Raw genomic sequence first — 27,848 nt, 5'->3', positions numbered from 1 at the left:
GAACCTCAAATTATTCCGTCTGGACCTGTCTTCCATATCAGCCAATTTTATCTCCAAGTCTGATAACTGGGTTGCCAAGCTCTGGGAATATGCCAGGAGATGGGCCTGATCCACCGTAAGATCTTCTTGCTTGCGTTCTAGGGTGTCCGTCCTTTCTCCCAATGACGCAATTTCTCTGCGCAGCTCAGCTGTAGAACCCTTTATTTCTTTAGTTAAGGTGTCTTGAAGAAGGTTCATGCGCTTGGTGAGAGCATCAACAATAGATGTAGACATTGCGTCTGGTGTGGGAGCTTGAGAGTTAATACTGTTGTCAGATTCGCTGTCATCCATGACAGAAGCAGAGTCTCGGTATGTTTGAGACAGATGGCCTTTAAAGTGGTCAGCTACTGTCTTCTTGGATGGTTGAGATAGCCTTGGTTTTCTTCTAGAGTTTTGGGACATGCTCAGTTTCCTGTCCTCAGCCGCAGGAGAGTAGATAGCTGGAATCCAGTCAGATATTGCACCAAATAGTAGAATAGCAACTATAAAGGGTAGATTGTAGAAAATTGTGACATAGTCCCCCTGACGTCAATCTTAAGTTAGGCAGCCATATTCAGCATATTAACATCAAACAGGGAAAGGTGTAGCAATAAATTGTATAGTAATAAAATGTCCTGCTTTATGTCATATAGAGACTGATTCTTTAATATCCTACAGAGCATAGATAGTGCAGTATTATTTAGGATGCAGATGCTTGTTAAGTCTCTTTGTCACTGCGCTTGTACTGTGTGCGCCAAGAGGGTGTAGAGAAAGTCTATTGTGGTCACTCCGGCCCTGCCATCTGTATCTGACATAAATTTGAAAGCGTGCTTCAGAATCAACCTCAATCAAATAATTCTGGGGATAGAGCGTATAGAGGTATTCACAAAAAAACTTGGGTATAAATATGTCAGAAGTAGGCCCTTTTCTAATGCTGAGATACAGAGTTTTCAATGCGACCTTTAGGGCATCTATGAGGCTGTGATATCTTGCTGGTGGCCTGACAATAGTAAATATGCTGGTGGTTAATGGTAGGCCTCAGGTGCAGGAAAGAGTCTTATAAGTTTTGACAGGGCCTACCGAGGTTAATAACTAGACGCCAGGCACAGTTATCCCGGTTATATAGCCAGCAGGGTTTTAACATAGAAGTGTCCTTATATGTGTATAACACTCTTACCCGGTCTCCTCTGCCGTGTCTGTTCTGCTGCCAGGTCCGGGTAGGCAGGCCGCAAGATGGCGGCGGTTCGCGCCTAATAGGCTGTGGCGCACTTTAATTCTGAAGACTTTGGTCCCCCACCTCAATCCAATGCAAGCTCCAGGTTGTAGTTCCAGGGAATCGGATGGCCCTGGTGAATGGTAAGTTTAAATGTGCGTCCTCTAGGAAGGATTAGCCACCCGATACCCCCAAGCAGATTCAGAGTTGGTAATAGTCTGCTGTTCCGGAGCGGAGCCCCGACCCTCCGGACAGCTGAGGCAAGAGCAAGGGTATCGCTGCGAGGTCAGATGGTCTAGCAGATCAGAGCCAAGTCTCTGCTTTGTCGGTAGTTGCACTCGTGCGAGGGCCAGTATGAGGCCTCAGGTTGTCCTCCCAGTCTGACACTGCGGTTGTGGGTACGCTTATGGTGGGATGGCTGTTAAGCTTCGAGGTGAGAACCTCAATTCCAATGTTAGTAGAGAGGCTTCACAGGCGCCCTGGAGCGGAGCCCCGACCCTCCAGGGCCGTGTAGTCTGTGGCTGTTAGGCTGCTGTAGTTGTCCCGTAATCCGGAGGTCAGTTATACTTCATCGAGTGGAGGATAGCGCCAAAAAGTTTTCTCTCTCACTTTAAGTTGGCAAGTGCTAAGGTGTTCTAGGCTGCTTTAGGATGTAAATTTTTTCAGATTTTGGAGAGTTTAATCTGCCAAATATAGAGTTTAATACACACAGGCTAACAGAGCTCGCCACTTGTGCTGCTGCTCTGTACCGCGGCTAGCTCCGCCCCCATAAAGGACTGTTTTTACTATATTCACCTGGGACTCCACTTCTTCATTTGTGATGTCCTTTACCAGCATTTGAGCCCAGGTCTCTAACTCCTCTTCTGCTGCCGGACCGGGTGAATACGCTGACTTTCGCACACACCCCCTTTCTCCTACGTCACGCGGTGACGCGTATCGAGCTGCAGACCGGGTTTTGCGAGAGGCGGAAGGAAGAGAAGTCGGCAGACACGCTGCCATCGGATGTTGTTCCGTTGTTACAAGGACTTTCTCACTTCGGTGCTACAGGTACACCTCTCTACTTTGGCTCACTATACAATTGTTTGGGGGTGTTTGTGTTACATTAAGTCCCGGTGCCAGGCTTGGCTTACTATACTACACACGGACTTTAGTGACAACCATTTCCTTCCTTGCTTACTATGTGTATATACATATATATTTATGTGTTAGTATGTGTATATACATATATATTTATGTGTTAATATTCTTATATACATATATATTTATGTGTTAGTATGTGTATATACATATATATTTATGTGTTAGTATGTGTATATACATATATATTTATGTGTTACTATGTGTATATACATATATATTTATGTGTTAGTATGTGTATATACATATATATTTATGTGTTAGTATGTGTATATACATATATATTTATGTGTTAGTATGCTTATATACATATATATTTATGCGTTACTATGTGTATATACATATATATTTATGTGTTAGTTGGTGTATATACATATATATTATGTGTTACTGTGTGTATATACATATATATTTATGTGCTAATATGCTTATATACATATATATTTATGTGTTAATATGTGTATATACATATATATTTATGTGCTAATATGCTTATATACATATATATTTATGTGTTACTATGTGTATATACATATATATATTTATGTGTTACTATGCTTATATGCATATATATATTTATGTGTTACTATGCTTATATGCATATATATTTATGTGCTAATATGCTTATATACATATATATTTATGTGCTAATATGCTTATATACATATATATTTATGTGCTAATATGCTTATATACATATATATTTATGTGTTAATATGTGTATATACATATATATTTATGTGTTACTATGCTTATATACATATATATTTATGTGTTACTATGCTTATATACATATATATTTATGTGTTACTATGTGTATATACATATATATTTATGTGTTACTATGTGTATATATATATATATATATTTATGTGTTACTATGTGTATATACATATATATTTATGTGTTACTATGCTTATATACATATATATTTATGTGCTAATATGCTTATATACATATATATTTATGTGTTAATATGTGTATATACATATATATTTATGTGCTAATATGCTTATATACATATATATTTATGTGCTAATATGCTTATATACATATATATTTATGTGTTACTATGTGTATATACATATATATTTATGTGTTAGTATGTGTATATACATATATATTTATGTGTTAGTATGTTTATATACATATATATTTATGTGTTAATATGTGTATATACATATATATTTATGTGTTACTATGTGTATATACATAGATATTTAAGTGTTACTATGTGTATATACATATATATATATATTTATGTGTTACTACGTGTATATACATATATATTTATGTGTTAATATGTGTATATACATATATATTTATGTGTTAATATGTGTATATACATATATATGTATGTGTTACTATGTGTATATACATATATATTTATGTGTTACTATGTGTATATACATATATATTTATGTGTTACTATGTGTATATACATATATATTTATGTGTTACTATGTGTATATACATATATATTTATGTGTTACTATGTGTATATACATATATATTTATGTGTTATTATGTGTATATACGTATATATTTATGTGTTACTATGTGTATATACATATATATTTATGTGTTATTATGTGTATATACATATATATTTATGTGTTATTATGTGTATATACATATATATTTATGTGTTACTATGTGTATATACATATATATTTATGTGTTATTATGTGTATATACATATATATTTATGTGCTAATATGCTTATATACATATATATATATATATATATATATATATATATGTGTTTCTATGTGTATATACATATATATTTATGTGTTAATATGAGTATATACATATATATTTATGTGTTAATATGTGTATATACATATATATTTATGTGTTACTATGTGTATATACATATATATTTATGTGTTACTATGTGTATATACATATATATTTATGTGTTATTATGTGTATATACATATATATTTATGTGTTAATATGTGTATATACATATATATTTATTAGTTATTATGCGTATATACATATATATATTTATGTGTTAATATGTGTATAGACATATATATTTATGTGTTATTATGTGTATATACATATATATTTATGTGTTAATATGTGTATATACATATATATTTATGTGTTACTATGTGTATATACATATATATTTATGTGTTATTATGTGTATATACATATATATTTATGTGTTACTATGTGTATATACATATATATTTATGTGTTACTATGTGTATATACATATATATTTATGTGTTAATATGTGTATATACATATATATTTATGTGTTAATATGTGTATATACATATATATTTATGTGTTACTATGTGTATATACATATATATTTATGTGTTATTATGTGTATATACATATATATTTATGTGTTACTATGTGTATATACATATATATTTATGTGTTATTATGTGTATATACATATATATTTATGTGTTACTATGTGTATATACATATATATCTATGTGTTACTATGTGTATATACATATATATTTATGTGTTGCTGTGTGTATATACATATATATTTATGTGTTACTATGTGTATATACATATATATATTTATGTGTTATTATGTGTATATACATATATATTTATGTGTTACTATGTGTATATACATATATATTTATGTGTTAATATGTGTATATACATATATATTTATGTGTTATTATGTGTATATACTTATATATTTATGTGTTAATATGTGTATATACATATATATTTATGTGTTACTATGTGTATATACATATATATTTATGTGTTACTATGTGTATATACATATATATTTATGTGTTACTATGTGTATATACATATATATTTATGTGTTAGTATGTGTATATACATAGTAACATAGTAACATAGTAGATAAGGTTGAAAAAAGACTGAAGTCCATCGAGTTCAACCTATACAAATCTAAAATACTTACAAAAAGCTCCAGTTAAGCTTAAATAACCCCATTAAAATGTGACCCATTTAATACTAGCAATCATATCCATGAATTTTGTTTATATACAGAAAATTATCCAGACTATTTTTAAATGTATCTATGGTATTGGCATTCACTACCTCCTTTGCTAATGAGTTCCACAATTTTATTGCTCTTACAGTGAAAAAACGTTTCCGTTGCTGGAGATTAAATCTCCTTTCCTCCAACCTTAAATTATGACCTCTTGTCAGAACCAATTTTCTTGGAATAAAAAGAGCTTCTGCCATCTCTGTATATGGGCCTTGAATATATTTATATAAAGTAATCATGTCACCTCTCAAGCGCCTTTTTTCTAAAGAGAACAGACCCAGTTTGGCTAGCCTCTCCTCATAGGTTAATTTCTCCAATCCCCTTATTAGCTTTGTGGCCCTTCTCTGAACTTTTTCTAGTTCTGCAATATCTTTTTTAGCAATCGGTCCCCAGAACTGCACTCCAAACTCAAGGTGAGGTCTTACCAGGGCTTTATATAATGACAGAATTATGCTTTCCTCCCTTGAATCAATGCCTCTTTTAATACATGCTAGTATCTTATTAGCCTTTGAAGCCGCTGCTCTGCATTGTGCACTCATCTTTAGCTTGTTATCTATTACTACTCCCAAATCCCTTTCCTCCTGTGTTTGGCTAAGTCTTGTCCCATTTAAAAAATACATAGCCTGCTTATTTTTACTGCCAAAATGTAGAACCTTACATTTTTCCGTATTAAATCTCATTTTCCATTCACTTGCCCATAGTTCTAATTTTAGCAAATCCCTTTGCAAAGAGAGTTCATCCTGCTCTGACCTAATGACCTTACTTAACTTAGTATCATCTGCAAAAATAGAGATGTCGCTATTTAATCCTTGCTCCAAGTCATTTATAAAAATATTAAAAAGAACAGGGCCCAGTACTGATCCCTGGGGGACGCCACTGATTACCTTTGTCCAATCTGAGTATGATCCATTTACTGCTACTCGTTGCTCCCTATCTTTTATCCAGTTATTTATCCATGAGCTAACATTTTCAGCTATTCCCAGTCCCTTAATTTTGTGCATTAATCTCTCATGAGGCACTGTATCAAATGCCTTTGCAAAATCTAAGTATATCACATCAACTGATTCCCCTTTATCTATATTTTTACTTACTTCCTCGTAGAATCTAATTAGATTAGTTTGACATGATCTATTTCTCCTAAAGCCATGCTGATTAGAACTCATAATCTTGTTTACACGAATATGCTCATCAATATAATCCCTTATAATCCCTTCAAATATCTTCCCCACTATTGATGTCAGACTAACTGGTCTATAGCTTCCTGGATCATCCCTGCTTCCCTTTTTGAAGAGTGGCACCACATCAGCTTTACGCCAATCCTGGGGTACCATGCCTGAGGATAATGAGTCTTGAAAAATTAAGAGTAAAGGTTTGTCTATAACAGTGCTAAGTTCACTTAACACCCTTGGGTGTATTCCATCTGGGCCCGGAGTTTTATTTACCTTAATATTTTTTAGTTTTTTCCTGATATCCTCTAAACAAAACCCAGTTAGTGGTATGGACTGGCATGTTCTATTCTGTTCCAAAGTATCATTCAATGGTTCCTCTCTTGTGTATACTGAAGAAAAAAACTGGTTTAGTACCTCAGCCTTTTCCCTGTCATTATTTATCATGCTACCCTCCACACATTTTAATGTACCTATATTATCCTTCTTAGATTTTTTGCTATTTATGTACTTAAAGAACCTTTTAGGGTTAGACTTAGAATCCTTGGTAATTAATTTTTCATTTTCAATTTTGGCTAATTTGATTGCTTTTTTGCATGCTTTGTTACATTCCTTATAAATATTGTATGCTGAGTCTGTACTATTTTCTTTTAATAATTTAAATGCCCTACGTTTTTTCCTAATTTCTTTTAACACATTTTTATTTAGCCATAACGGCTTATTTTTTTTATTTTTATTTTTATAACCATATGGTATGTATTGATATGTATATTTATTTAACAAATTTTAAATATTATCCATTTATCCTCTGTATTTTTATTAGAAAATACATTGTCCCAATTTATATTATTTAATGATTTCCTTAAATCGTTGAATTTTGCTTTCTTGAAATTAAAAGTCTTAGTTAAGCCTTTAAAACACTGCATATGAAAAGAGATTTCAAATGTGACCATGTTATGATCACTGTTACCCAAATGTTCTTTAACTTCTATGTTTGATATTATATCTGTATTGTTTGATAGCACTAAATCCAATATAGCTTTACTCCTAGTTGGCTCCTCTATTAATTGTGACAAGAAGTTATCCCTGAGAACATTTAAAAATCTATCCCCCTTAGCTGAATTACTAGTTTCATTGGCCCAGTTTATATCAGGGTAGTTAAAATCTCCCATAATTACAGCACTGTTATTAGCAGCCTTACCTATTTGGATAAGTAGTTGAGTTTCCTCCGGGTCACTAATGTTGGGAGGCTTGTAGCATGTTCCTAGTAATATTTTTTTAGGATTTTCCCCCCACTCTTTATTTCAACCCACAGGGTCTCTACATTGTCACTTGTATCATAAATATCTTCCCTTATTGTAGGTTTAAGGTCAGGTTTAATATACATGCAGATTCCTCCACCCCTTTTATTATTCCTGTCCCTCCTAAATAATGTATACCCCTCTAAGTTAACTGCCCAGTCATGTGAATCATCCCACCAAGTTTCAGTTATACTGATAACATCATAGTCCTCTTCTGCAACTAAGAGCGTCAGCTCCCCCATTTTACCTGTCATGCTTCTTGCATTTGTTGTCATACATTTAATTTTCATGTGCTTTCTGCTGCTACTTGGTGTACTTTCCTCTATACTTTCTAATGTGACATTTCTTAAGTCATCCCTTCCTTGAGATATTAATGGAGTGACATATTCAGACACTGATCTCTCTGTTCTATTTTGTTCAAATTGACCCTCCCCCCCTTTGCCTAGTTTAAAAGGTTCTCTAAACGTGCTACCATCCTTTCCCCCAACACACCTGCACCCATGTCATTCAGGTGCAATCCATCCTTACTGTACAATTTGTACCCTAGTGAAAAATCAGCCCAGTGTTCTAAAAAGTCAAACCCCTCATTTTTACACCATGTTTTTAGCCATGAATTAACAGACCTTAGCTCCTTCTGCCTTACTGAGTTAACACACGGCACTGGTAATATCTCAGAAAATATTACTTTGGATGTCCTTGCTTTAAGCTTGCTACCTAACTCCCTGAAGTCATTTTTTAGGACTCTCCATCTCCCACTGATTTCTTCATTAGTACCAATATGCACCATGACTGCAGGATCAGACCCGCATCCCTCTAACAATCTATCAATACGCTCCACAATATGCCTAACACGAGCCCCTGGAAGACAGCAAACTGTTCTATGTAAAGGGTCTGGATGACAAATTACCCTATCAACCTTCCTTATAATAGAGTCTCCTACCACCAACATCTGCCTCTGGCCCTGACTTGTATGCCCCTCTTCCATGACTGAAGGACTGCCCACCATAGTATGCTCCTCTTCCACAGCTAAAGGACTGTTCACTATACTAGGCAACACGGCCCTCTCTGACACTGCCACCCCTGAACTGATATCCCCAACATCTTCACTTAATCTTGCAAATCTATTGGGGTGTACCAGCTCAGAACTGGCCTGTCTCTTCCGCTTACTTCGCCCTCTAACTGTGACCCAGCTACATCCTGGAGTCTCCTCATCTGAATCCTCCCCATTCCCACTGCTGGAACCATTAACAACCAGCTCAGTCCTATCCATTTCCCTTTCAAGTGTCTGAATTTCATGTAGTGTTGCAATTCGTTCCTCCAGATCCCCAATACGAGTTTCTAAAGAGACAATATGCTCGCACTTGCCACAAACAGATAATCCCAGAAGCGGCTGCTCCAGTGATGCAATCATGTTGCAAGCTGTACACTGAATGAGATTCTCACACATTCTTAATAAAAGGTTTAACTTAAAAGTATAAAATAAATATATTTCCCCTTGGTTACCCCAAAACCTTGTTTGCCTAACTACCTTGGTTAGCTAACTATTATTCTTAAACAGACAATGTGACTTTAACAGAGAATCAATACAGCAAGCCTAAAAGAGCAAGCTCACAGAGTAAATGTGCTAAATTTATAGGCTTCAAAGGCCCAAACAGGTGAAAATAATCCCACCCCTAATTACCCCCACAGACAGAAAAACAAAAAAAAAAAAAATGGAATGCTAGAAATAAAGTTATTTAGTTATTTCCTTTTTTAAAATAAAAATGCAACCCTTGCAAAGCAAATAATTTAGAAAATAGCTTGGTTAGCTATTATACTTAAACAGACAATGTTACTTTAACAGAGAATCAATACAGCAAGCCTAAAAGAGCAAGCTCACAGAGTAAATGTGCTAAATTTATAGGCTTCAAAGGCCCAAACAGGTGAAAATAATCCCACCCCTAATTACCCCCACAGACAGAAAAACAAACAAAAAAAAAAATGGAATGCTAGAAATAAAGTTATTTAGTTATTTCCTTTTTTAAAATAAAAATGCAACCCTTGCAAAGCAAATAATTTAGAAAATAGCTTGGTTAGCTATTATACTTAAACAGACAATGTTACTTTAACAGAGAATCAATACAGCAAGCCTAAAAGAGCCATATATATGTATGTGTTACTATGTGTATATACATATATATTTATGTGTTATTATGTGTATATACATATATATTTATGTGTTACTATGTGTATATACATATATATTTATGTGTTAATATGTGTATATACATATATATTTATGTGTTAGTATGCTTATATACATATATATTTATTTGTTATTATGTGTATATACATATATATTTATGTGTTACTATGTGTATATACATATATATTTATGTGTCACTATGTGTATATACACTATGTGTATATACATATATATTTATGTGTTAGTATGTGTATATACATATATATTTATGTGTTATAATGTGTTTATACATATATATTTATGTGTTACTATGTGTATATACATATATATTTATGTGTTAATATGTGTATATACATATATATTTATGTGTTACTATGTGTATATACATGTATATATATATATATATATATATATATATATATATATATATATATATATATATATTTATGTGTTAGTATGTGTATATACATATATATTTATGTGTTACTATGTGTATATACATATATATTTATGTGTTAATATGTGTATATACATATATAAAGAAAATTTAAAAGCAAAAGAAAAACAACCCGCCCGCTTGGAAGTGTCAAGAACTGAATATAGTATAGGTGAAGCAAATACACCAACTCTACTGGTATAGTCCAATAAACAATGAATGGTATAAAGATTCATATATATACAAACATCGATACAATTATCATTATTTAGAACATAGAAACAAATAGGATGGTTAAAGGACAAAGGGACTAAATATATGTCAAAATAAGGGACAAAAGTATTATACAAGGAACCATATATGTCAGGAGAAGATGTAATATATAAATCAACTTAAAAATAGTGAGAGATAAAGTGCAATACCTAAACCATATGCTAAATAAATATCAATGGAAAAATAATAATAATATTGAGAAAAATTAGGACTGCTGGTGCAAAAATGCACAAAAGGTACATACGGCTAGATTTAGAGTTCGGCGGTAGCCGTCAAAACCAGCGTTAGAGGCTCCTAACGCTGGTTTTGGGCGCCCGCTGGTATTTGGAGTCAGTGATTAAAGGGTCTAACGCTCACTTTACAGCCGCGACTTTTCCATACCGCAGATCCCCCTACGCCATTTGCGTAGCCTATCTTTTCAATGGGATCTTTCTAACGCTGGTATTTAGAGTCGTTTCTGCAGTGAGCGTTAGAGCTCTAACGACAAGATTCCAGCCGCCTGAAAATAGCAGGAGTTAAGAGCTTTCTGGCTAACGCCGGTTTATAAAGCTCTTAACTACTGTACCCTAAAGTACACTAACACCCATAAACTACCTATGTACCCCTAAACCGAGGTCCCCCCACATCGCCGCCACTCGATTAAAAATTTTAACCCCTAATCTGCCGACCGCCACCTACGTTATACTTATGTACCCCTAATCTGCTGCCCCTAACACCGCCGACCCCTGTATTATATCTATTAACCCCTAACTTGCCCCCCACAACGTCGCCGCAAGCTACTTAAAATAATTAACCCCTAATCTTCCGACCGCAAATCGCCGCCACCTACGTTATCCCTATGTACCCCTAATCTGCTACCCCTAACATCGCCGACCCCTATGTTATATTTATTAACCCCTAATCTGCCCCCCACAACGTCGCCGACACCTACCTACACTTATTAACCCCTAATCTGCCGAGCGGACCTGAGCGCTACTATAATAAAGTTATTAACCCCTAATCCGCCTCACTAACCCTATCATAAATAGTATTAACCCCTAATCTGCCCTCCCTAACATCGCCGACACCTACCTTCAATTATTAACCCCTAATCTGCCGACCGGAGCTCACCGCTATTCTAATAAATGTATTAACCCCTAAAGCTAAGTCTAACCCTAACACTAACACCCCCCTAAGTTAAATATAATTTTTATCTAACGAAATAAATTAACTCTTATTAAATAAATAATTCCTATTTAAAGCTAAATACTTACCTGTAAAATAAATCCTAATATAGCTACAATATAATTTATAATTATATTATAGCTATTTTAGGATTAATATTTATTTTACAGGCAACTTTGTAATTATTTTAACCAGGTACAATAGCTATTAAATAGTTAAGAACTATTTAATAGTTACCTAGTTAAAATAATAACAAATTTACCTGTAAAATAAATCCTAACCTAAGATATAATTAAACCTAACACTACCCTATCAATAAAATAATTAAATAAACTACCTACAATTACCTACAATTAACCTAACACTACACTATCAATAAATTAATTAAACACAATTGCTACAAATAAATACAATTAAATAAACTATCTAAAGTACAAAAAATAAAAAAGAACTAAGTTACAGAAAATAATAAAATATTTACAAAGATAAGAAAAATATTACAACAATTTTAAACTAATTACACCTACTCTAAGCCCCCTAATAAAATAACAAAGCCCCCCAAAATAAAAAATTCCCTACCCTATTCTAAAATACAAATATTACAAGCTCTTTTACCTTACCAGCCCTGAACAGGGCCCTTTGCGGGGCATGCCCCAAGAATTTCAGCTCTTTTGCCTGTAAAAAAAAACATACAATACCCCCCCCCCAACATTACAACCCACCACCCACATACCCCTAATCTAACCCAAACCCCCCTTAAATAAACCTAACACTACCCCCCTGATGATCTTCCTACCTTGTCTTCACCATGCCAGGTTCACCGATCCGTCCTGGCTCCAAGATCTTCATCCAACCCAAGCGGGGGCTAGACATCCACTGAAGAAGTCCAGAAGAGGCTCCAAAGTCTTCCTCCTATCCGGCAAGAAGAGGACATCCGGACCGGCAAACATCTTCTCCAAGCGGCATCTTCTATCTTCTTCCATCCGATGACGACCGGCTCCATCTTGAAGACCTCCAGCGCGGATCCATCCTCTTCTTCCGACGACTAGACGACGAATGACGGTTCCTTTAAGGGACGTCATCCAAGATGGCGTCCCTCGAATTCCGATTGGCTGATAGGATTCTATCAGCCAATCGGAATTAAGGTAGGAATTTTCTGATTGGCTGATGGAATCAGCCAATCAGAATCAAGTTCAATCCGATTGGCTGATCCAATCAGCCAATCAGATTGAGCTCGCATTCTATTGGCTGATCGGAACAGCCAATAGAATGCGAGCTCAATCTGATTGGCTGATTGGATCAGCCAATCGGATTGAACTATATTCTGATTGGCTGATTCCATCAGCCAATCAGAAAATTCCTACCTTAATTCCGATTGGCTGATAGAATCCTATCAGCCAATCGGAATTCGAGGGACGCCATCTTGGATGACGTCCCTTAAAGGAACCGTCATTCGTCGTCTAGTCGTCGGAAGAAGAGGATGGATCCGCGCTGGAGGTCTTCAAGATGGAGCCGGTCGTCATCGGATGGAAGAAGATAGAAGATGCCGCTTGGAGAAGATGTTTGCCGGTCCGGATGTCCTCTTCTTGCCGGATAGGAGGAAGACTTTGGAGCCTCTTCTGGACTTCTTCAGTGGATGTCTAGCCCCCGCTTGGGTTGGATGAAGATCTTGGAGCCAGGACGGATCGGTGAACCTGGCATGGTGAAGACAAGGTAGGAAGATCATCAGGGGGGTAGTGTTAGGTTTATTTAAGGGGGGTTTGGGTTAGATTAGGGGTATGTGGGTGGTGGGTTGTAATGTTGGGGGGGGGTATTGTATGTTTTTTTTTACAGGCAAAAGAGCTGAAATTCTTGGGGCATGCCCCGCAAAGGGCCCTGTTCAGGGCTGGTAAGGTAAAAGAGCTTGTAATATTTGTATTTTAGAATAGGGTAGGGAATTTTTTATTTTGGGGGGCTTTGTTATTTTATTAGGGGGCTTAGAGTAGGTGTAATTAGTTTAAAATTGTTGTAATATTTTTCTTATCTTTGTAAATATTTTATTATTTTCTGTAACTTAGTTCTTTTTTATTTTTTGTACTTTAGATAGTTTATTTAATTGTATTTATTTGTAGCAATTGTGTTTAATTAATTTATTGATAGTGTAGTGTTAGGTTAATTGTAGGTAATTGTAGGTAGTTTATTTAATTATTTTATTGATAGGGTAGTGTTAGGTTTAATTATATCTTAGGTTAGGATTTATTTTACAGGTAAATTTGTTATTATTTTAACTAGGTAACTATTAAATAGTTCTTAACTATTTAATAGCTATTGTACCTGGTTAAAATAATTACAAAGTTGCCTGTAAAATAAATATTAATCCTAAAATAGCTATAATATAATTATAAATTATATTGTAGCTATATTAGGATTTATTTTACAGGTAAGTATTTAGCTTTAAATAGGAATTATTTATTTAATAAGAGTTAATTTATTTCGTTAGATAAAAATTATATTTAACTTAGGGGGGTGTTAGTGTTAGGGTTAGACTTAGCTTTAGGGGTTAATACATTTATTAGAATAGCGGTGAGCTCCGGTCGGCAGATTAGGGGTTAATAATTGAAGGTAGGTGTCGGCGATGTTAGGGAGGGCAGATTAGGGGTTAATACTATTTATGATAGGGTTAGTGAGGCGGATTAGGGGTTAATAACTTTATTATAGTAGCGCTCAGGTCCGCTCGGCAGATTAGGGGTTAATAAGTGTAGGCAGGTGTCGGCGACGTTGTGGGGGGCAGATTAGGGGTTAATAAATATAACATAGGGGTCGGCGATGTTAGGGCAGCAGATTAGGGGTACATAGGGATAACGTAGGTGGCGGCGGTTTACGGAGCGGCAGATTAGGGGTTAAAAGTGTAATGCAGGGGTCAGCGATAGCGGGGGCGGCAGATTAGGAGTTAATAAGTGTAAGGTTAGGGGTGTTTAGACTCGGGGTACATGTTAGGGTGTTAGGTGCAGACGTAGGAAGTGTTTCCCCATAGGAAACAATGGGGCTGCGTTAGGAGCTGAACGCTGCTTTTTTGCAGGTGTTAGGTTTTTTTTCAGCTCAAACAGCCCCATTGTTTCCTATGGGAGAATCGTGCACGAGCACGTTTTTGATGCCGGCCGCGTCCGTAAGCAACTCTGGTATCGAGAGTTGCATTTGCGGTAAAAATGCTCTACGCTCCTTTTTTGGAGCCTAACGCAGCATTTGTTTGAACTCTCGATACCAGAGTTAAATTTATGGTGCGGCCAGAAAAAAACCCGCGGAGCGTTAACAGCCCTTTTACCGCCAAACTCCAAATCTAGCCGATAGTAATATACGGTATAGATGTGAATAAATATATTAACGCAACTATATAGTACAGAAAAAAGTTCATAACATTTGCTATATGTGAACTAGGAGTTTCATATGTATCTAGCCTTATAAAAGTTGCGATGATATGATCGGAAAAGAAAAATATTTAAGAAATAAATAAAATATGAGGAGTAAAAAAGAGAAAAAGGAAAATAACAAGCACGAATGCTAAATCAAAGTAGGCATTACACCTAGGAGAGATATATACATATATATTTATGTGTTACTATGTGTATATACATATATATTTATGTGTACTATGTGTATATACATATATATTTATGTGTTACTATGTGTATATACATATATATGTATGTGTTACTATGTGTATATACATATATATTTATGTGTTATTATGTGTATATACATATATATTTATGTGTTACTATGTGTATATACATATATATTTATGTGCTAATATGCTTATATACATATATATTTATTTATGTGTTAATATGCTTATATACATATATATTTATGTGTTAATATGTTTATATACATATATATTTATGTGTTACTATGTGTATATACATATATATGTATTTGTTACTATGTGTATATACATATATATTTATGTGTTACTATGTGCATATACATATATATTTATGTGTTACTATGTGTATATACATATATATTTATGTGTTACTATGTGTATATACATATATATTTATGTGTTATTATGTGTATATACGTATATATTTATGTGTTACTATGTGTATATACATATATATTTATGTGTTATTATGTGTATATACATATATATGTATGTGTTACTATGTGTATATACATATATATTTATGTGGTATTATGTGTATATACATATATATTTATGTGCTAATATGCTTATATACATATATATATATGTGTTTCTATGTGTATATACATATATATTTATGTGTTAATATGAGTATATACATATATATTTATGTGTTAATATGTGTATATACATATATATTTATGTGTTACTATGTGTATATACATATATATTTATGTGTTACTATGTGTATATACATATATATTTATGTGTTATTATGTGTATATACATATATATTTATGTGTTAATATGTGTATATACATATATATTTATTAGTTATTATGCGTATATACATATATATTTATGTGTTAATATGTGTATAGACATATATATTTATGTGTTATTATGTGTATATACATATATATTTATGTGTTAATATGTGTATATACATATATATTTATGTGTTACTATGTGTATATACATATATATTTATGTGTTATTATGTGTATATACATATATATTTATGTGTTACTATGTGTATATACATATATATTTATGTGTTAATATGTGTATATACATATATACTTATGTCTTACTATGTATATATACATATATATTTATGTGTTACTATGTGTATATACATATATATTTATGTGTTACTATGTGTATATACATATATATTTATGTGTTATGTGTATATACATATATATTTATGTGTTAATATGTGTATATACATATATATTTATGTGTTACTATGTGTATATATATATATTTTTATGTGTTATTATGTGTATATACATATATATTTATGTGTTACTATGTGTATATACATATATATTTATGTATTATTATGTGTATATACATATATATTTATGTGTTACTATGTGTATATACATATATATCTATGTGTTACTATGTGTATATACATATATATTTATGTGTTGCTGTGTGTATATACATATATATTTATGTGTTACTATGTGTATATACATATATATATTTATGTGTTATTATGTGTATATACATATATATTTATGTGTTACTATGTGTATATACATATATATTTATGTGTTACTATGTGTATATACATATATATATTTATGTGTTATTATGTGTATATACATATATATTTATGTGTTACTATGTGTATATACATATATATTTATGTGTTAATATGTGTATATACATATATATTTATGTGTTATTATGTGTATATACTTATATATTTATGTGTAAATATGTGTATATACATATATATTTATGTGTTACTATGTGTATATACATATATATTTATGTGTTACTATGTGTATATACATATATATTTATGTGTTACTATGTGTATATACATATATATTTATGTATTAGTATGTGTATATACATATATATGTATGTGTTACTATGTGTATATACATATATATTTATGTGTTATTATGTGTATATACATATATATTTATGTGTTACTATGTGTATATACATATATATTTATGTGTTAATATGTGTATATACATATATATTTATGTGTTAGTATGCTTATATACATATATATGTATGTGTTATTATGTGTATATACATATATATTTATGTGTTACTATGTGTATATACATATATATTTATGTGTCACTATGTGTATATACATATATATTTATGTGTTAATATGTGTATATACATATATATTTATGTGTTACTATGTGTATATACATATATATTTCTGTGTTACTATGTGTATATACATATATATTTATGTGTTAATATGTGTATATAAATATATATTTATGTGTTAATATGTGTATATACATATATATTTATGTGTTAATATGTGTATATACATATATATTTATGTGTTAGTATGCTTATACACATATATATTTATGTGTTAGTATGTGTATATACATATATATTTATGTGTTAGTATGTGTATATACATATATATTTATGTGTTACTATGTGTATATACATATATATTTATGTGTTACTATGTGTATATACATATATATTTATGTGTTACTATGTGTATATACATATATATTTATGTGCTAATATGCTTATATACATATATATATTTATGTGTTAATATGTGTATATACAGTACATATATATTTATGTGCTAATATGCTTATATGCATATATATTTATGTGTTAGTATGTGTGTATACATATATATTTATGTGTTGCTATGTGTATATACACATATATTTATGTGTTAGTATGTGTATATACATATATATTTATGTGTTACTATGTGTATATACATATATATTTATGTGCTAATATGCTTATATACATATATATTTATTTATGTGTTAATATGCTTATATACATATATATTTATGTGTTAATATGTTTATATACATATATATTTATGTGTTACTATGTGTATATACATATATATGTATTTGTTACTATGTGTATATACATATATATTTATGTGTTACTATGTGTATATACATATATATTTATGTGTTAGTATGTGTATATACATATATATTTATGTGTTAGTATGTGTATATACATATATATGTATGTGCTACTATGTGTATATACATATATATTTATGTGTTACAATGTGTGTATACATATATATTTATGTGCTAATATGCTTATATACATATACATTTATGTGTTAATATGCTTATATGCATATATATATATATATATATATATATATATATATATATATATATATATATATATATATATTTATGTGTTAATATGTTTATATACATATATATATTTATGTGTTACTATGTGTATATACATATATATTTATGTGTTAATATGTTTACATACATATATATTTATGTGTTTCTATGTGTATGTACATATATATTTATGTGTTAGTATGTGTATATACATATATATATTTATGTGCTACTATGTGTATATACATATATATTTTTGTGTTACAATGTGTGTATAAATATATATTTATGTGCTAATATGCATATATACATATATATTTATGTGTTAATATGCTTATATGCATATATATTTATGTGTTAATATGTTTATATACATATATATTTATGTGTTACTATGTGTATATACATATATATTTATGTGTTAATATGTTTACATACATATATATTTATGTGTTAATATGTGTATACATATATATATTTATGTGTTACTATGTGTATATGCATATATATTTATGTGTTATTATGTGTATATACATATATATTTATGTTAGTATGTGTATATACATATATATTTATTTGTTAATATGTTTATGCACAAATATATTTGTGTTACTATGTGTATATACATATATATTTATGTGTTACTATGTGTATATACATATATATTTATGTGTTACTATGTGTATATACATATATTTATGTGTTAGTAAGTGTATATACATATATATTTATGTGTTATTATGTGTATATACAAATATATATTTATGTGTTACTATGTGTATATACATATATATTTATGTGTTACTATGTGTATATACATATATAGCTATCTGTTACTGTGTGTATATACATATTTATTTATGTGTTACTATGTGTATATACAAATATATTTATGCATTATTATGTGTATATACATATATATTTATGTGTTACTATGTATATATATATATATATATATATATATATATATATATATATATATATATATATATATATATATATATATTTATGTGTTACTATGTGTATATACATATATATGTATGTGTAACTATGTGTATATACATATATATTTATGTGTTACTATGCATATATACATATATGTTTATGTGTTACTATGTATATATACATATATATTTATGTGTTACTATGTGTATATACATATATATATTTATGTGTTAGTATGTATATATATATATATATATTTATATATATATATATATATATATATATATATATATATATATTTATGTGTTACTATGTGTATATACATATATATTTATGTGTTAGTATGTGTATATACATATATATATATTTATGTGTTACTGTGTGTATATACATATATATTTATGTGTTAATATGTGCATATACATAAATATTTATGTGTTAGTATGTGTATATACATATATATGTATGTGTTACTATGTGTATATACATATATATATATTTATGTGTTACTGTGTGTATATACATATATATTTATGTGTTAATATGTGCATATGCATAAATATTTATGTGTTAGTATGTGTATATACATATATATTTATGTGTTACTATGTGTATATACATATATATATTTATGTGTTACTGTTTGTATATACATATATATTTATTAATACTATACTTATATACATATATATTTATGTAATACTATACTTATATATATATATATATATATTTATGTGTTACTATGTGTGTATATACATATATATATTTATGTGTAATTATGTGTATATACATATATATACATATATATTTATGTGTTACTATGTGTATATACATATATATTTATGTGTTACTATGTGTGTATATTCATATATATTTGTGTGTTACTATGTGTATATACATATATATATTTATGTGTTACTATGTGTATATACATATATATTTATGTGTTACTATGTGTATATACATATATATTTATGTGTTACTATGTGTATATACATATATATTTATGTGTTACTATGTGTATATACATATATATTTATGTGTTACTATGTGTATATACATATATATTTATGTGTTAATATGTGTATATACAGATATATTTATGTGTTACTTTGTGTATATACATATATATTTATGTGTTACTATGTGTATATACATATATATTTATGTGTTACTATGTGTATATACATATATATTTATGTGTTAGTATGTGTATATACATATATATTTATGTGTTACTATGTGTATATACATATATATTTATGTGTTAGTATGTGTATATACATATATATTTATGTGTTACTATGTGTATATACATATATATTTATGTGTTAATATGTGTATATACATATATAATTATGTGTTAGTATGTGTATATACATATATATTTATGTGTTACTATGTTGATATACATGTATATTTATGTGTTACTATGTATATATACATGTATATTTATGTGTTACTATGTGTATATACATATATATTTATGTGTTAATATGTGTATATACATATATATTTATGTGTTATTATGTGTATATACATATATATTTATGTGTTACTATGTGTATATACATATATATTTATGTGTTACTATGTGTATATACATATATATTTATGTGTTACTATGTTTATATACATATATATTTATGTGTTACTATGTGTATATACATATATATTTATGTGTTACTATGTGTATATACATATATATTTATGTGTTACTATGTGTATATACATATATATTTATGTGTTACTATGTGTATATACATATATATTTATGTGTTACCATGTGTATATACATATATATTTATGTGTTACTATGTGTATATACATATATATTTATGTGTTACTGTGTGTATATACATATATATTTATGTGTTACTATGTGTATATAAATATATATTTATGTGTTAGTATGTGTATATACAGATATATTTATGTGTTACTATGTGTATATACATATATATTTATGTGTTACTATGTGTATATAAATATATATTTATGTGTTACTATGTGTATATACAGATATATTTATGTGTTACTATGTGTATATACAGATATATTTATATGCTAGTATGTGTATATACATATATATGTATGTGTTACTATGTGTATATACATATATATTTATGTGTTACTATGTGTATATACATATATATTTATGTGTTACTATGTGTATATACATATATATTTATGTGTTACTGTGTGTATATACATATATATTTATGTGTTACTATGTGTATATAAATATATATTTATGTGTTAGTATGTGTATATACAGATATATTTATGTGTTACTATGTGTATATACATATATATATTTATATGTTTTTATGTGTATATACATATATATTTATGTGTTACTAAGTGTATATACATATATATTTATGTGTTACTATGTGTATATACATATATATTTATGTGTTACTATGTGTATATACATGTATATTTATGTGTTACTATGTGTATATACATATATATTTATGTGTTACTATGTGTATATACATATATATTTATGTGTTACTATGTGTATATACATATATATTTATGTGTTACTATGTGTATATACATATATATTTATGTGTTACTATGTGTATATACATATATATTTATGTGTTACTGTGTGTATATACATATATATTTATGTGTTACTATGTGTATATAAATATATATTTATGTGTTACTATGTGTATATACAGATATATTTATGTGTTACTATGTGTATATACAGATATATTTATGTGTTACTGTGTGTATATACATATATATTTATGTGTTACTATGTGTATATACATATATATTTATGTGTTACTGTGTGTATATACATATATATTTATGTGTTACTATGTGTATATAAATATATATTTATGTGTTAGTATGTGTATATACAGATATATTTATGTGTTACTATGTGTATATACATATATATTTATGTGTTACTATGTGTATATACATATATATTTATGTGTTACTATGTGTATATACATATATATATTTATGTGTTATGTGTATATACATATATATTTATGTGTTATTATGTTTATATACATATATATTTATTTGTTAGTATGTGTATATACATATATATTTATGTGTTAATATGTGTATATACATATATATTTATGTGTTACTATGTATATATACATATATATTTATGTGTTACTATGTGTATATAAATATATATTTATGTGTTACTATGTGTATATACATATATATTTATGTGTTACTATGTGTATATACATATATATTTATGTGTTAGTATGTGTATATACATATATATATTTATGTGTTAATATGTGTATATACATTTATATTTATGTGTTATTATGTGTATATAAATATATATTTATGTGTTACTATGTGTATATACAGATATATTTATGTGTTACTATGTGTATATACATATAATATATGTTTATGTGTTAATATGCTTGTATACATATATAAGTATATGTTAATATCTGTATATACATATAATATATGTTTATGTGTTAATATGCTTGTATTCATATATAAGTATATGTTAATATCTGTATATACATATATAAACACATAAATATATAGGTATATATTCATATACATATATATTTACACTTTGCTGTCTATCCCCTTTACTGAGCTAGGTTCTCTACCATGTCTCACGGCATGAGAATGAGTCTCCCATTGTAATGTGAACATGAGCTCGCGTTCGCATTGCTTCTAACTTTTAATATGAGCTTACATTGGAGGAGCACAAATATCTTTAATGTCCACTCCTAATCTGGCCCTTATATGGTAAGAAGTGGGTGGAAATATTGTAGAATATGGGAGAGGATTTATATGATGTTGTGAGCTAAGTTTCTTCCCTTCATAACTGGGGTTAGAAAACCATAGTCTTCCTGCAGTCTGTTCTATATGCAACTAAAGCCAGTGAGAGTGACGGAATGTACTCAACCTTCAGTAACCAATAGAACATACATAGAACAAATGTGTAAGCAGTTGTGTATTTTTAATTTGCAGAAAACATTACAAAAGTAATATGAAACATCATCCATTAACTCAAAATATCACATTAATATAACTATATTTTATTTTCCTAGAAAAAATCACAAGTGAGACTGTAAGAAACAGCACAGTATTGGGAGGATTCTATCTAAAAACATTTAATGTATCTGATAAAGGACAACTTGTGGTTGTCATTGGGGTTTTGTTTATGTATTTACTGGCTGTACTTGGAAACGTCACTATTGTCACACTTGTATCTCTGGTGTCCCAGCTGCAATCACCAATGTATTTATTCCTGTGCAGTTTATCAGTACAAGACATCATGTACGTATCTGCTATTTTACCAAAGCTGTTGGCCATCACTATCACAGGTGACACCAGCATAACGTTCTCAGGCTGCATTACACAGATATTTCTATTTGTATTCTGCGTTGATACAGAATTTTTCCTGCTAACCTCCATGGCTTATGACCGCTATGTGGCCATCTGTATCCCACTGCATTATTCTCTTATTATGAGCAAAACGGTGTGTGCTCTGCTTATCACTGTGTCTTGGTTTGGCGGCTTCCTGAATGCATGTGCCTACTCTTTGATTTTGTCTCATTTAACCTTCTGTAATAAGAAGGTCATAAACAATTTCTTCTGTGATTTAATAATAGTACTGAAGCTCTCGTGTAGTGACATCACATATATTATGACTTTGTTTATACCATTGGAAAGCACAGTATTGGGTTTGATACCATTTACCCTTATTATGATTTCCTATATCTATATCATAGCCACCATCCTAAAGATCCGATCATCATCTGGAAGACTGAAGACCTTCTCCAGCTGCTCCTCCCATCTCACAGTTGTTGTACTCTTTTACGGAACTTCTATGAGCTTGAACATGAAACCTAAGTCGGAAAATTCTCTGGAAATAGATAAACTGCTCTCCATGATTTACATTGGCGTGGTTCCCATGGTAAATCCACTGGTTTATAGCCTGAGAAATAAAGAGGTTTTGAAGGCCATGAAAAATAGTTTGAAAAAGACTAAATAAATTCTAAACATTATCATGTGCTGTTATGGGCTATATTATGAGTGGTGTGCTAACTGTTGCGCTCGACTGTAAAGGGGCTTTATAAAGGCTTTTTGATGAAGCACAATTGAATTTAACGTGCTTCTGAAAATGCTACTTGAGAGCTCTGCTTAACTGTTACGCAAGACAAAAAAAGTTGCACAAAATACACCAAAATTATATTAAAAGTACAGTTACACTCATAATAACACTATCTCAGGTGTGCAAACACCTGCAAATGACTTTAACATAGAGAAACATACATGTCTAAATATGTACAGTATATGTATATTATGTATATATATATATATATATATATATATATATATATATATATATATATATATATATATATATTTATACAGTATATATTTGTTTACATGTGTATTTTTTGTATTTATATGTGTGTATTCATATATATTTACATATATATATATAAAGAGAGAGAGACTCCAAATAAGTGCACTCTCACTTGCCAACCCAAATACAGACCAGGGTGCTTAACAAAATATTCAATCTGGACAAGGATAAGCACTCACTGGATTTAAACACAACAAATAATTTATTCGGCAGTGACGTTTCGGGGCATTCACCCCTTCCTCAGACAACCCAAAATGTAATACAAACAGTGTTAAATAGCGAATCAAACCCCTCCCCCATCAAGTTTCAGCCAATCAAAATACATCAAATCAAATCCATAGGAGATGTATGTTAACAAAAACAATTACACTTCTGTATAATACCACCATAGCATACAATATTAATAAAAAGCATGTGTATAGAATATACATCTATTGTGAGATGTTAATATGTGTCAGTGACAATATAGTGAGTGGCTATGGAGCGCAACCAGAATCAACATATTGTTTAATCTGCCCTCTGCAGCACACAATGTTTTCAACACATAAGGCATAAAATTAAGTTAATATAACAGTGTAAAACAGCTTACTTTTTAAACCATATTCGTCAGTCAACAGGCAGTATATGTGTTCGGCCATTCATTACCACGCTCAACCCAGCGTGGGTTACCATCAAATCCAATCACAGAGTGCAATGCCCCAAGCAATGTTATATGTTGCCATGGTAACATGCCGCGACACAACTGATATCACCAAAGAGAGGCTATCATATGTAAGTCAGCAGTAGGTTGTCATGGCAACCCAGTACCATTTATACGGTAATATATACAGAGATCCCAAAGGTACAATGTAAACTCAATGAGCCAGCTTAGCGGGTAATTTAGTCTAATCAGACACTGCAAGTAACTAAGTAGATTTAGGGAGATAATACATGCCATCTCAGTATCCGATTAACAAAAAGCTGACTCAATAACCAGCTATCAAGTGATAGAACTGACAGCAGATATTTGAGATATAGCTCAGATATCCATAATGAGACAAGCAGGCAACCTGTGGGATCATAGTGGATACATACTAGAAAATCTAATGGGGATCTTGTATCAAAAATAAGGTATATATATATATATATAGCCATATGTCTTCAAATCTGGAATCTAGCAAGAATATATATTGATGGTAAGCTGTCAATTCTATTACCAATAAAACACATACTAAGACTATCTAGTTATTGGGTCCAAAGTGTCCTACTACTAACCGCTATAAATTACTCCCTAGTAACTCTAGACTGTCAGTGGGAGACCTCAGTGTACCATGGGGATGATCTAAATCATTTGTTTGATTTGATTTTTTGTTTGATGGTTTGATTTGCTATTTAACATTGTTTGTATCACATTTTGGGTTGTCTGAGGAAGGGGTGAATGCCCCGAAACGTCACGTGAGTGCTTATCCTTGTTCAGATAATATATATATATATATATATATATATATATATATATATACATACATATATATACACATATATATATATACACATATATATATATATATACACACATATATATATATGTATATATATATATATATATGTATATATATATATATATATATATGTGTGTATATATATATATGTATATATATATATATATATATATATACACACATATATATATATATATACACATATATATATATATACACACACACACATATATATATATATATATATATAATGCACCAACATGGAAATTCTGAGATGAATTCGAACCCGAAAATCCAGGATGCACTTGGCCGAAAACTGAAACAGTAAATTCCTTTTTTGTTTTTTAAGGCACAATTAGACTATTTAATTAATTAATCTGAATAGAAAAACTGCAAGCCAATACAATAAAATAACACTTTTATTGAAAGTAACACATTGAAATTGGACAAAAAAATATATTAAAGCAATAATATGCTACACAATAATTTTACCAAGAAAAAAAAAACAGGGAAATAAAAACAAAATGGAAAAAAATAATTACAATGCCATTTTTGGCCAAAATGTTTCTGCGACCGAAATTTTGGTGCATCCCTATTAAATATGAATATACTATATTATTCTTTATTTAGTTCTGTGTAACAGAATCAGATTTAAGTTTTTTGTTTTTTTTTACCAATCATCCAAATAAGTATAGTCCTAGAAAACTATTATTATATGCAAAACAGTAAGTCAAGTAATTAATTTAAACAGCAGCTCTAGGCTAGCATCACATTGGAAATATGCTACACAATAATTTTGAGTGTATGCGTTGGCATAGACAGAGGCATTACTATTGGTAGAGGTGGAGATAATAATAAGTTCTCCTTCAAAAGGAGTTCAGATGGATATATAACCTCTCTACCATTAGTCCTAAGGGCATGAACGAAAAATTAGACATGGACAGTTTTCAAGAATAAATTTCCAATGATGATAAGATCTATACTTTTTTAGTCAAATCACTGAAAAAAGTATATGGGGCCGAATTATCAAGCTCCGAATGGAGCTTGATGCCCCTGTTTCCGCGCAGAAATCTATGATTATAAAATGTAAATAAGTATAAGTTTTAAACTTTGTATATTATTTTCTTTTTTGAGCTAAATACTGTATTGGCCCTTTTAAGATGTTTATATTTCACCTCCAATATGGGTGGAGTCAGTAGTGCTTTAAATAGCCTGCAAGAAGTATTGAATCTAACAAGCCCTGAGGAAGCCCCATCTCTCTGATGACGAGGGGGTGAAACAAGCGTCAGCATTGGCTGACCGATCAATTTGACTGACACACTGAGTTGTTTGGTCTTGAACGTTGTGGCAGAT

General features: G+C 30.0%; 1 protein-coding gene across 1 annotated transcript; it reads left to right on the top strand.

Moving 5' to 3' along the window:
- Positions 1–1,645: 1,645 nt before the first annotated feature.
- Positions 1,646–24,639, top strand: LOC128636690 (olfactory receptor 1496-like). Its single transcript, XM_053689677.1, has 2 exons — positions 1,646–1,664; positions 23,693–24,639. The coding sequence occupies exons 1-2, from the start codon at positions 1,646–1,648 to the stop codon at positions 24,637–24,639; spliced, it is 966 nt and encodes a 321-aa protein (XP_053545652.1).
- Positions 24,640–27,848: the final 3,209 nt, after the last annotated feature.

Source organism: Bombina bombina, chromosome 7 (assembly GCF_027579735.1).
Source record: "Bombina bombina isolate aBomBom1 chromosome 7, aBomBom1.pri, whole genome shotgun sequence".
NCBI classification, from domain to species: domain Eukaryota; kingdom Metazoa; phylum Chordata; class Amphibia; order Anura; family Bombinatoridae; genus Bombina; species Bombina bombina.
This window is presented reverse-complemented; position numbering and strand designations above follow the sequence as displayed.